The 13757-nt window shown below is 39.2% G+C and overlaps 1 protein-coding gene across 1 annotated transcript; it reads right to left on the bottom strand.

The window, feature by feature from the left end:
* Positions 1 to 319: 319 nt before the first annotated feature.
* On the bottom strand, positions 320 to 11903 carry CEP57L1 (centrosomal protein 57 like 1). Its single transcript, XM_031054033.2, has 10 exons — positions 11785 to 11903; positions 10054 to 10233; positions 9349 to 9470; positions 8817 to 8933; positions 8448 to 8525; positions 6592 to 6687; positions 5769 to 5846; positions 5435 to 5664; positions 3071 to 3215; positions 320 to 661 (listed from the first exon to the last, which is right to left on the bottom strand). Exons 1-10 carry the CDS (start codon positions 11867 to 11869, stop codon positions 443 to 445), a joined length of 1350 nt encoding a protein of 449 aa, XP_030909893.2. The 5' UTR covers positions 11870 to 11903; the 3' UTR covers positions 320 to 442.
* Positions 11904 to 13757: the final 1854 nt, after the last annotated feature.

Genomic DNA, 13757 nt, shown 5'->3' with positions numbered 1-13757 from the left:
AAATAAGAGGCAATACCTCTTCTTCTGCCCCAGTTGCAATGATCTGGATCTTCAGTTTTTAGGGAAAAGGAAAACTACTGTTTTTAGTTGAACAAAATCAGTAGCCCAAGTTATTCTCAAAAAGTAAGCTCTGAGTATTTCCTTGGCAGCACATGGAATGAGACACCAAAGATGGCATACTATTCTAAGTGTAAAAAAAGTATAAAATTTTATTTTACAAGTTAACAAGTAAGCATTTCATTATCCATTAAAACACTATTACAAGTCAGTGTAGTTGAGTTACAGCTACTCTGCATGAAAGTTAATTCTGAGGTGAACAAACTGGCCTGTTAGTGAGTAGGCAGTTTGGAATGTGTATCTATATCTATGCTATATCTATTTTATTTTTAAAGGTGTTTTGTGAAATTAAAAACTTAAAACACGGTAAACTTCAGAACTATTGTTACCACATGATAGCATCTTTTTTCAGTGTTGACTGAAGTTTCTGTACATCTTTTAGCAGCTGAAGAGAGCTTCTGCTTTTCTGCCCAGGACAAGATATACACATGCTTTTCCTTACAGTGACTGTAATCTCTTTTGCTTCCTTTTGGTCATCACACTTCAGTTTGACCTGAGCTGTCCCTTGCTTCAGTTTCTGAGTTTTTCTCTTTAATTTCTGCACCTAGAAAAAATGATTACTGATCAGAATATTACATACTCAGAAGACCTACAGCTGTAGAATTTACTGAACTTTTAAACTCCAAACTAAAGATGTCTAAGGAACATTTAACAAAAATAATGAAACTTGAAACCTACTAATCTTGCACACAGTTGTCTCACTGTAACAGGAAGCACCACAGAAAACTGACCTCACCCACACTTAATAGGCTGTTGAACTCCCTGAAGTAAAAATGCTTGCTTGAGAGAGATGGAACATCATCGGTCAACAAGTTATATTTACAATGATCTTTTTCCATTTCAGATTGTACAACCCTAACCAAACTCTTCCCCAAGCAACCTATAAAATGTACAGTGTTTATCACTGGTTACTGTATCTAAGCAGCCTACTTCGAAGCCTCATAACAAACCTGGAAAACAAAACAAATAGAGTTGATTGATGGAAGAATGTTTTTTTTAATGACAAATAATAAGTCTTGACTTGCCCTTGGCGTAAAAAGGTCACTCCCAAAGATAAAATTAGGCTGGAAGTATTCCACATGCCAGTATATGCTTTAAGTCAATTTCTAAAAATAGTTAACTTCTATTGTATTGTAGAACATATTATTAACTGTGAAACACAGAGATGACTATGGCATTTTTAGTGTGACAGGTTCTAAAAGCAAAAATATGAATCGATAACCAGGGCATGATGAACAATAATCAGACAAAGACAAAGAATGTGCTATTTACATCATGACCCTAAGGTGTATGGTCTGACAAGAGCACAGATAACTTGCCAGCAGATCTGCAGGCTGACAATAGGCAAGGATGACAACAAGGCTGCACCACATTTTATGTGTTGTTCCTCTTCTCATCATCTGAAAAGGAAGGCAGACTGTAGACATAAAGATATACAAAAGGAATAAACAAAGGTGCAGTTGTTTGTCCATTGGCTAAGGCTCCTGGAGGATGCAGTCAGAAAGATTCTGATGCAAGGAATAACACTGTAATTATTAGCTCCTCAAGAATACCAAAGTTTTGTCAAAAAAACAGTTGACATTGCAAGAGACGTAGTGAAAATGCAACAGTCAGTGTCCTTTGTCCGTGTTGCTAACATGCAACTCTGACAATTCTACTTTAACATGTCTGTGCTTGCAGTTATGTGGACAGCAAAAGATTTGAGTAAGTAAAATCTATCACAGCATGAATGTGAATAAAACTGGTCAGATTAACTACTGCCTCTCCCTTTCGTAAGGTCTCACTCTGAGTTTTGTTTTCTTTCCTGTATAAGCAAAGTTCTTAGGTGAGTCGGTTTATGTGGAAACATAAGATGAAAGAACAGAAAACTGTTAGAACTAGGGATTGTATTTTTATCACATGCTCCACACCAAATTGCTACAAAAGGGTTTGAGCTGTTCATCTATGAATATAGGCTGAGAAAGTTGGGGCTGTTCAGCCTGGAGAAAAGAAGCTGCGTGGAGACCTCATAGCAGCCTTCCAGTATTTGAAGGGTGGCCACAGGGGTGCTGGGGAGGGACTATTCATTAGAGACTGTAGTGATAGGACAAGGGGTAATAGGTTCAAACCTAAACAGGGGAGGTTTAAATTGGACATAAGGAAGAAGTTCTTTACTGTAAGGGTGGTAAGGCACTGGAATGGGTTGCCCAGGGAGGTTGTGAATGCTCCATCCCTGGCAGTGTTCAAGGCCAGGCTGGACGAAGCCTTGGATGGCATGTTTTAGTGTGAGGTGTCCCTGCCCATGGCAGGGGGGTTGGAACTAGGTGACCTTAAGGTCCTTTCCAACCCTAACTATTCTATGATTCTATGATCTACAGAAGTGTGATTTTATATGGGCATGTATGAAAAGCTGTATAGCTTTATGTCTCTATGGCTCTAAAACACATAGCACATAGAATGCATACAGGTTAGGAGATAAACAGAACTGAAAGATTTGTCTGGCTATGATTCTGGAGAAGCTGTGGTCAACAGACTATTTGGTTAATAAAAAGCTTCAATATTTCAGTAATATAAAAGACATTTAATACAGTTTGTATGGGACCTATAGCTTCTATTTTCTCATTCCCCAAAGTGACAGGAGACAAAGGAATTAAATCTCAATGTTTTGTCTTAATGCAGTGAGCAGAACTGACAGACTGAGCAACCCAGCTCTGTTTTGCAGAACTGCCACAGGGCAGAAAGCTTTCCCTCTGGTGTACATTCCTAGCTGCCAGCTATAAGCATTTTTTTCTTGATCAAAAGAAGGAATTGGAGGTACAAGAACACCGAGCTAGCTGCCTAATTATAAACACACATACTAAACACCCTGGCTTAAGCATTTCAGTGACACTCTAGTTAATGACAACATGAGCAGAATTTTAGCACTACTGTACTACCAGTGTATTACTACCCAGAGTTTACATTTTATTCTTACAGTAGCCTCATGCTTTTTCAGCTTGGATATTTGTTTTCCTTTAATCTCCATTTGTTTTACAAGGCAATCCAGCTGCTGTTCTAGGTGTTCACGAACTTTGGAGTCTTCAGTCTTCTGTATCTGTTTCAGAAGTTCTTGATGCTCACTGTAAAAGACAAGAATAGCACACAAAGAATTCATTATATGGTCTCTGAGACTTCTTCCAATATTTTCAGCATATTGCAGGAGTTGCTAGCCATTTTCTCCAAAGTACATCAATTTAGCATGATTTACCCTCCCATACAATACACATTAATGTGGAATATATTCACACCAGAAAAGGAAAAGTTTTTCCCCTAATTTGCTTATTCCACATTTGTAGGTGATGTGCATCTTATTCCTCCCTCTTGCCAAGCCAAAACAACTACATGCGAAACTATGCAAAATGAGAATTTGGAAAGTGAACAACAGCTATGCAGTATGGTATTTTCACTTCCTGTCCAATTTAGTCCAGACTTAGAAAGCTTAATTTAATACAGAAAAGTATTGTTTAAACTAGTATATTTCAATTATAGTTGTCCTTGACAGATTATTCAAATTAAAATATTCTTCTCAAAAAGATTTGCAGTGAAGTGTGCTGGTTAATTAATTTAATCAGCTTAATTAACCAGCTTAATTAAAAGAAATTGTGTATACACAATTATATCCATGATACCTAGATATTTGAAGTAGTAAAAACCAGAGATACTCTATTAGATAATCTTTTTACAAAGGTCACAGCTTCTTTTCTGCTTTCTGAGTAAGTGCTGCTCCTTGACAGGTTAACTGAAGCAACAAAAAAAAAAACATAATGCTTGTCCTTGAGTTACCACGAGTAAGCTGAACATTGCTTTTTGAAGACGAGATTGGTTGCCAGTTTAAATTTTGCCACATCAAGGATTTCAAATCAGTGTGGACACCCTAACTGGTTTAACCAACACATCATCCCCTGTTCAAACCACAGCTCATAATGTCAATATGTCTCCTATGACCAGCTATATAGCTTTGGCCTACAAGCCTGCGTTAACGTGAAGATGCCTAAGAAAATGCCTCAGAAGATGCTGTTGTAATCCATATTTACTTGTATGGCTAGAAAGATACATACACTCCCATCTAATGAGTAAGCTTCTTACACACCCTGCCCATTTTCTGGCAGGAGAGTGTTCCTCTTCCACAAGCCCCTTACAGGACAGGCAAGTTCTTCTGCTACCAAGAAGGAAAGAGTATGAATGCCAGACTGTCTCATCAACAAAAACCCACCAGGTACCCACGTATGGAGAGAACACAGAAACAACGAGTACAAAGGAATAGCCTATACATTGTGTAACAGGCCTTGTCCTGCCACAGTTGAACTAACCTATTCTACCACCCAGACTGACTGCATGCTGCAGGCCTACTCAACGTTAACATCACCTTTGCAGCCTTCTCCACGAAAACATTCTTGGTCTACTCTGTAGGTCTCAGAATATGTTCAAAATTTCTGAAAAGCATACACTTGAAAGACTTTCATTTGCTGCAGCTGTTACATCAGTAGCAGTTTGGTTAAGTACAAGATGTAGAAGCAGAAAAACCCAGGTGAAGAGTGTGTTGCTTGCTTACAGGATCAGTTAAACACCAGTAAAGAAGTAAATTTTTGAATGAGAAAAATCCTACCAGTCAGGGCTGCTCAGGCCACGCTGTCAACAAGTAGTCCTATACTTAAAACGGGCCAGGTTCAATGATAGCACACTGTCCTGGGTTCTAGCAGTAGCAGTCACTTTTCTCCTTAGTAGCTGATGCAGTGCTGTGATTTTGACTTTCAGCCTGGGAACAGCACTGATAACACTGATGTTTTTAGTTGTTGCTAAGTAATGTTTAGTCTGACCAAGGACTTTGTGATTCTTATGCTCTGCCAGGGAGGAGGCAAAGCCGGGAGGAAGCAGAGACAGGACACCTGACCCAAACTAGCCAAAGAGGTATTCCATAGCACAGCACATCATGCCCAGGATGTACAACTGGAGGCAGTTACCAGGAAGTGCTAGATCACTACTCAGTCGGGCTGGGTATCGGTCAGCGGATGGTGAGCGGTTGTATTCTCCTCCCTTGTTGTTTCCCTTATCATTATTATTACTGGTAGTAGCAGCAGTGGTTTGTGTAATACCTTAGTTACTGGACTGTTCTTATCTCGACCCGTGGGAGTTACATTCTTTCGATTCTCCTCCCCATCCCTACGGGAGCAGGGGTGGGAGCAAAAGGGGGAATGAGAGAGAGACTGTGTGGTCTGATTTACGCTTGGGCTTAAACCACAACACACACCTGTAGCTTCACAGGTCACTTTTACCCATAACATTAGGGATGAGTACTCACAAGCTCATTTGGCCCAGCTCATCCTGCATGGCCAACAGAAGGTCAGAAAGGCTCCTGGTGGCAATAGGTGATGTGGAACAAGAGGATACAGATTCTGAAAGGGCTGTGTGTCCTGAAATCCCAGATGTAGCTCCTCCTTGGCTTCGTGATGAGATACATGGATTGCGATGCTTCATAATGTGCAACATACTTTGAACATTCGCACTAACAGAATGGCTGGAGCTGACAGACTTAAAGCAGAATTATTAGTGGTCTGCATAAGTGATTAACATTTACAGAAAAGAAACTTATTCAAACTGTAGGTGCTAATTTACCGAGATTTGGTTTCACTCACCTTCCCAGCCACAAAAGGTAGTTCACCAGCCCTTACATGTAATTGTGAAAGGTGCATTTTCTTCACTGTAGGATTTCTCTGCCATAAGATAGACAGAAAAAGTAACACAAGAAATTCCAAACTACTGACCAAACAGCTTGAACTTTTTTTCATTTTTTTTCTTCCCCCTAATAAATAAAACTCAAATAAACAAGCAGTGAAATGTGTCACCTTTGTTTCCCTCTGGTTTAAAAAATAATTTCCCACCTGTAAGTGGAAAGAGTAGTACTTTTCAATAGCCAAGACAACAAAACTTTACTCCAGATGCATTTAGCAGATATTTTGACAATTAGGTTGACATAAGAGAAACTGAACATTGCTTCCTTAATTTTGCAAAACCACAGTTGCAAAATTTTGACTGACCTGTAACTTGTGTTACAAAATGAATGCTCTTGATTTCAGCAATCCCCTCAAAACACACCATCTGAAGATGCCTAGTTAAAATTGATTTGGAAACAAATCTTGTCAGATAAACTGAAAGGCAGCTATGACAGGACATGGGGGGTGGCAGTTGAGAATGTAACAGAGGTTACTGTCATGCTGGTAAGGCAAAGTTTTCCAGTGAGGTGCTGCCTACCAGCCCTAGGACCATCTTAATTATCAAAGGGAAAAAAACCCCAACAAAAAAACCAAAGAGGTATTCAGCACTGTTTTCCTTTGGAAATGGAATAAAGTGCAGCAAACACACCAAGTATCTCTTACATCAGCATTTTTCACAAATTCCAATCTCTGGATGAGTCAGACACTATCAGCAACAGTATGGTAATAAAAACTTTCATGTCACCTTCTTAGTTTTTTTCCTCTTCATGTTTTCCTTTTTAGGCTCATTTTGAGATGCCACTGAAGACAAAATTGTGTTTATCTCAAATCCTGTTTGGAGCTGTGGGAATAAGCAACAAAGAAAAAATGTAATATTAGAAGTATGAAACCACATGGTTTAATTAATTCCCTCTTTCATGGATGAGAACCAATTAAAGTTCTCATGGATGAGATGATAAGAACCAGTTAAGGTCACTATTAACTGCCCTGCTAAGAAGACATAAAATACATTTAAAAACTGAACAGATTACTAAAATGGCAGAGTATCAGGCAGATCTTCTGCTCTGTCTTAGAAGTCCTCAATTTTAAATTCACCTGCAGCAGCTGTATTTTTCCCCTGTGACAACCAGCAACTGAGATAAGCCAATCCTGCCACATGTTGGGGATCTGATCATAAAATCCAAATAATATGAACATTTGGATCTTACAATCTGGGGGCAGAGAGAACTGAATGCATCTGCGTGACACTGATGTCAAACCTGCCGGACAATCCTCAGATTGCTCTCTAGTTCAGCTGACATAAAGCCCCATGATAAACAGGATAACAGATATTCCCAGTCGAACATAGGACTAGGACTTCGTTTTGGCATGTGTAACAGTTCCAGCTAAACAATGCTGGAGGTCCATCACAAAAATGAGGTAATTCTGGCTTTTCTATCATCAAAAGGAAGTGAGCCATCCCACACACTGTTTCCCAACTCAGATCCAACAGACCTAAATCTATCCTACAGTGAACTAAGATAGTACTAATACTAGTTTAGGACTTGGTTTACTACACTGAAGTCCTTTCTTGAGCAAATGTTTATACTACTGTTCAAGTCAGACTATCTGATCTGTGAAAGTCATTCTTACTGTATTTCTCAGAAGACAAAATCTCCATGCTAGGCCTTCTGCTCTGCATCAGCAAGCAGCTGAAGCAAGAAGCCCCAAACCTGCAAGTTTTCAACTGTGTCATTCTTCTGAATTCTGGAGGTGGTCAGATACCTGGGCTACAATCTGCAATTTATTTCAAGCTTCCTGGACTGATGAAAGCTCATCATCCTTGGATGAAGTATAAAAACTGACAGCAGTGATGCATTAATTTAACCTGTCAGCTCTGCTTATGGCTATGTTCTTCCAATCTAATTCTTCAGCTTTGCACCATCCCCCTCTAGCTCTGAGAATGCCACCACAACTGCTCTTTTTGAAATGGCTGGTACTTCTCACTGAAGTGAGTTTTGGGATACTACTACTTTGTCCCTTTAACAAAAGGTTTCTTTGATTTTGTGTTCTTTGGCAAATATTCCTCTTTCAGATGGTGGTCCAACAAACTGGTTACAGCCTCACAGAATAATGAATTATTCAATCTCACTTAATTAATAATGTAACAGAATCACTGATTAAAGACTTTTCCATGTACAGTCCAATATATTATATTTCAGCAGATCTGAGCAGAAAGAGGAAAACAAACAGAATAACCAACATTACTTGGGTTATAAGGTTTCTTATATGACCACTTTCTAGTTACTTTAAGTTAAGGTTACCCGATTTAGTTGCAGATTCTCTAGAAATTAATTTTCTACTCAGATCACTTACAGCAGCTTTTAGGCTGGTGAACTGTATTATTAATACAAAACCAAGTACAATCCTCCTTGACTGGGATATGCAATTCATCTAGCAAGCTTATACTATGTAGTTTATAAGTAGTTTAGGTAGTATTCCAGGAGTTCTGCCTGGGTAATAAACGTGTGCAGTTTAATGTAATTAAAAAGAATATTATAGGCAGACAATAGAATTCTTCAGTCATAAAAAATAAGATAAAATAAAACCTTTTCAGTCTACCTGAGCAGTTTTGTCTTGTACTAGCTTACGCTGATGCTCTTCTTCACAAAGCTTTTCTTCTAAGCGTTTGATCTTGTCCTGCATTTGAAGGCAAGAATGATTAGTCACACTTCAGTTTGCCATGCTGAATCAGAAGTCTGAAGTAGGCTGCAATTGTAATCTGGGATAAAACAGGACTGTAGGAATTTTTAAAGCCTAGACTGAAAAAATACTCATGCAAATGAAGCCAGCATGGCCTTCAGTCAGGTATGCCTTATGATCTTTAGCTTTAACAGAGGAAACTCTTGCAAAACTTAGTTCTATTAAAAGTATGACATACAAATTATATCAAATGAATGACTTTCAGACTGTCATTCCATGCATGCTTACTTCTGCAATTCTCTGAGTAGCAGTAAGTTTAAGGCACTCTTTTTCTAGCATTTCAAGCTTTTCAAGTTTTGCATGCAGTTTCAACCAGTTCTGATCTTCCTCTTTCTGAAGCTGGGCCTAGAAAAAAGTAAGCAATAATGGAGTTGGCAGCTGACTCAAATTGTTTCAGGCAGCAAAAACCCAAACACACTACCCTAAGGTGTTTAACTAGTTTAAATTTCATTTTTCTTAAATTGCTAAGTGATGAAAAACACCAGGCAGACAAAGAAGACTCAAGTTTCCAGCAGCCTTTTTGTCTACCAAATGTGCAAGTATTAGCATGGTTTTGCTCATTAGGATTTCCACCTAGGGAGTCTTTTCATACAATTCATTGAACGTTTGTCATCAACCAGTCAGAAAGTAAATTGCTTCTGTTTGGTAGCATGCTGATCAGAGCTGAGGAAAAATTATGGCTATGAAGAAGTTCAGATCTTACACATTTCTACACTTTTTAACTATATTACTACTTTGTTAGCATGTTAAAGGGCTTCACCTGTTGTTCTAAACCCATTTTATTTTCCAATTCTGCACTGGAGACCATTTTCTTCATGTAATCCAGCTGTTTCTCCAGCAGGGAGCAGCGGGATTGTACTGTATTTAACTGCACACTTACATCTACCAGGAGAAACAGAAGACATTCAGTACAGCAATGGGAGTTACACAGTTAGCCAGTCCGTCATCTCATTGAGGAATTCTCTGTCTTCAAAATATGCAAGAAAAGTTTTGTTAGTCTGAACAAGTCATGTGTTTAAAACGCATTATATATATAAAACATGAGAATAAAAATGTTTTTTCTAGAGCTAGTTCCTAATTTGGATTCCAAAGGTGTGAGCATTGCAGTTACTTTGATTTATATCAGCAGATATCTAACCAGAATCTGGTTTCTTCCTTTCTCCTCACTTTTCTCAAGTTAGCAGTGTAATACACATAAGCAGCTGCCTGCTTGTGGTAGGAGTCAAACTGCCACCTGAACTCTACTTATGGTTTAAAATAGCTTTATGAGTTATGCAATACTTGGTTAATATATGCAAAAAAATATTTCATCTTTATTGAGATATCAAGCTCCTGCCCCTCCCCAGTTCTGAAGAAAAAAATGAAAGGGGGAATGCATTACTTAGAAGTCTGCCAAAACAAACACTCCCTGGATTATGCAGTCTTGGAGTTGCTGTAGCTACACCTTATCACTCAAGAGAAATACCTTTCCTCTGTTGCATCAGTTCTTCATGTGCTGTGTCCTTTTTGTAGGATTCATGCTCTACTGCCTTCTTATACTGAGCAGCTGCTATGGAGAGTCTGCACAGATTATCTTCAGCTTTTGACTTCTCCAACTGTAGACGGTGCATCTTTTCCTGAAGAGTTTTCATGGCTGCCACTACAGCTAGCAAACAGTACTTCATTTTATGAGTGATCTTCCCAGGATCACTCATAAAATGAATTATATTCCCAAGCAGTACACTAACACATACAGAACTTTTCTGGGAGAAAATTGGTATGTTTACTGCGTAACTGAGGTGTAAAGCACAGGTCCTATGAGCAAAATTATTTTCACTCCAAATGATGGCAAGCACAAAAAATATTGTGGCAAATTGAGTGTAACAAACCCTGGGACTTCTGTTTACACGGTCACAGAGAACACAGGTATCCAAGTTAGGTCACAAGTTTTGGTGTAATGCAACTGGTGGGGAAAGACTGAAAAAACTAAAACAGTCTTGGATCAGGGGAGAAATCAGATACAAAGGGGCATTTTAGTAGATGATGCATTTAAAAAGCTTATTGTTTCAAAAGCTAATGATTCAATGTCTAGTTTCTTGTATTTGATGACTCTTTAAACCCATTTCAGCTACAGGAAAAGTCTACTAGCTCTCCCAAAGGTACACACACCATTGGAAGTTTAATAAGACATATACTGTAACAACTCAAGCTTCTTTTCTGATATATAATTCTTAATAGTTTCCCAGTACCAATTTTCTCAGTAAAGGAACATCCAGCAAATATTGCTAGCTCCATAATAACTCTCATCAGCTTATCACAGCCCCATTATAATTAATTAACAAAAAAAAAAAAAAAAAAAAACAGAAACCAGACAGCAAAAAGATCTTTTTCCATCTTTCTATTGGCATGCCAAACTTTTCCTTACTTAAGCACTTAGCTGCATAGCATTAAACTGACCATTGTAATCCAAAAAGCCCAAACTCTGTATGACAAAAGATTACTACATAAGTCACATATTGTTCAAGTGAAGAACAATGAACACATGCACAAATATAGGCTGTGCAATACTGTAAAGTTGTCCATGATAGCAAACCCAAGCATGGTATCCTTGTGATTCATTGAGCTCTCCATATATGCTAAACCACCAAGCATTTTCTGGTAAGCTCCAGACAGTAATCACCCATTAAGGCACATGACAACCATAACAGACCCATATTTCGTACAGACTACATCTCATGCTGCTAACTTTCCTGGGAGTCTGTGTCATTCAAAAGTTCTCCCAAGGAGTCATACCACACAAATAACCTTAGAAGTGATTTTAAGCTAGAGGGAGTCTAATAGCACTACACAAAGCCAGTTTCAAGTCAGTGTACTACCATATGAATTATCTTTTTTTTTAATGTATTTGAAGTCATTCATTGCTTCTGCTGAGTTTGAAGCATTTTCCTTTGCTTTTAGAGGAAGTCTGACAACTCTAAGTTAAACAATTTTCAAAGCCAAAGTTTATGAGGATGTTAGAAGACTTGCAGTAGTTTCCATTCCAGACATATGACTTCAGGGAGACTACTCCCGCAGGACACATATACATCCTGTCTCAATGTCAATCTGATAATGGCAGTAAGTCATTGAACTAAGTAAAACAGAACGGGGAGTTTTCTCAAGAGATTTCACATGGAACAATTAAAAAGAACACTTTAAGGACATATTTTGGCTTTACCTTGGTTATTGGAGATAGAAGGCCTGTCACCACCAACAGCTGCCAACTTCTTTGATTCTATACAAGCAAAGCCTGCAGGAAGCATCCTATCTGGTGGCTAAAGAAAGCTTCCTATGAAACTGTTCTTTGATTCAGAATCCATAGCCTGTAAAACAGAGCTAATTAAGGCTATTAGATCTTTAACAGACTATACAGCAGTTTTCAGAGTATGTCACTGTGCTGTCCCTGGCCCTGTTCATATCAAACCAGATCATGTGCAACCAAATAATACTTAAAAAAAAAAAACCAAACAAAAACCAACACAGATGCTCAGATGAATCCTGCATTTTAATGCAATTCCAAAATGATGACTTTCATAACATTAAACATACCTCTCTTCAACCACCCAAATTTTTTCAAGATGTTTCTTGGTGTTTTCTAATAATTTCTACTGATTTTTGTCCTTTTAAAAGCCAAGGATTAATATTTTATATTATCTATTTTATAAACTTCAGTATCTCCCACTCAGTAGTCCCTGCAGAGCAAGCATTCGAAGTTTTACAGCCTGTTTTCTTTTGCAGCCTTCTTACTGCTCTCCTGCCTATCTTTTTACATATAATACATAATTCTCCACATTTAGTGTTGAGATAACAAAAGGATATTTAGCATGCAATATCCCCAACATTCTCCCTGTTGTTAAGTGTATGTATTAAGTTCTAGTTTTCCATTCTCTTTTCACAATCTTTATTTTATCAGAATCACATTTGAAGATAGTTTACACCCTGTCACATAGTGATTTTTTGACACTCAAGACATGGACAGTGAAAGTGCAGAAAGTGGTTTAGTTTAATACAACCTCTAGGAAGTTAAAGCAAGTTTTAAATCACACAGCAGGTACCTAGTAAAGTAGTACCAAGCATTTCACTTGATACAGTGTAAGAAATTAAGAGTTATATACAGCTTCAGCTTATAGAAAACCAGCTTATTTGAAGGTTCAATGATATAACTATGGTATCCCTCGAGTTTAAAATACTAGGCATCCAACTGGAACAGGTTTCCCATGTGGACAAGGCTATTTGCAGGCACTAGTTCTCAAGAAAGTCACCCAAAGGAGGTATCTAGTAACAGGAGGAAGAAATCCACACCAAGACTGGAACCTGCTGATGAAGCACACCCCCGGAAAAAACATTCATACTGGGTGGGCAGGGAAAAAAGGTTCTGAAAACAGAAAAAAGTTTTCCAGGAACAGCTCTCCCAGCACAGTTTCAGAGGCTGTGTAAGAGAGAACAAGTATCACTTATCCACACCACCATCCACACAACCAAAGCTACACAGAAACCCTTCATTCCTCCTCCAAGCGGTCATCACAGAGATGTTGACATGGGCATCTCTTCTCCAGAGTTTTCTTTACTCAGGTACTAACACTCCCAGGGCAAATCTCACAACTCAGTATGGCCCCCCCAGCACCAGCACGGCCCACCCAGACCCACAAAAGGGGAGCTGCCCAGGCTATCCTTGCAGAACAGACCTTCTCCCTATGGGGCCCTGCTGTCTTCCTGCCCCAGCCCAGGCCACTTGCCTGCAACTGCAGGCAGCCAGGCATGCCACCATCACTGGCAAGAGGTCCCAGCTGGTGACCCTTCCACCTCTGTGGCCACACAGGCTGTTCACAGGGCTGCACAGCTCTGTCCTGGAGGACTGGGAAACACCGCACAGGGACAGCCAACTGGTAATGGCTGGCTAGGCCCGGCAGGCGTACTGGCCATTTCCAACAGCACAGGCGGCAGCGGCAGTGAAGGGCACAAAGCCAGGAGCAGCAGAAATCACAAGATATGGATTGGAAAGTCCTGTGGCTACAGAGGGGGTTACAGGGTCAAGACAGGCAAGGAGATGGGCCTGGCATAATATGGTGCACCAACACAGTGTTCCACAAAATAATAAATAGCAAGACTTACCAGATTTCCCACTGCTTCTCAACACCTACATGTTGGTGA

Source organism: Melopsittacus undulatus, chromosome 3 (assembly GCF_012275295.1).
Source record: "Melopsittacus undulatus isolate bMelUnd1 chromosome 3, bMelUnd1.mat.Z, whole genome shotgun sequence".
NCBI classification, from domain to species: Eukaryota; Metazoa; Chordata; class Aves; order Psittaciformes; family Psittaculidae; genus Melopsittacus; species Melopsittacus undulatus.
This window is presented reverse-complemented; position numbering and strand designations above follow the sequence as displayed.

Coding starts and splice junctions, on each gene's coding strand:
- CEP57L1 (XM_031054033.2), bottom strand. CDS start 11,869: ATGCTTCCTGCAGGCTTTGCTTGTATAGAATCAAAGAAGTTGGCAGCT. Junction 5,847..6,591: donor AGAGGAAAAAAACTAAGAAG/GTGACATGAAAG, acceptor ATCTTATGGCAG/AGAAATCCTACAGTGAAGAA. Junction 5,665..5,768: donor TACCTTTTGTGGCTGGGAAG/GTGAGTGAAACC, acceptor TTCTGCTTTAAG/TCTGTCAGCTCCAGCCATTC.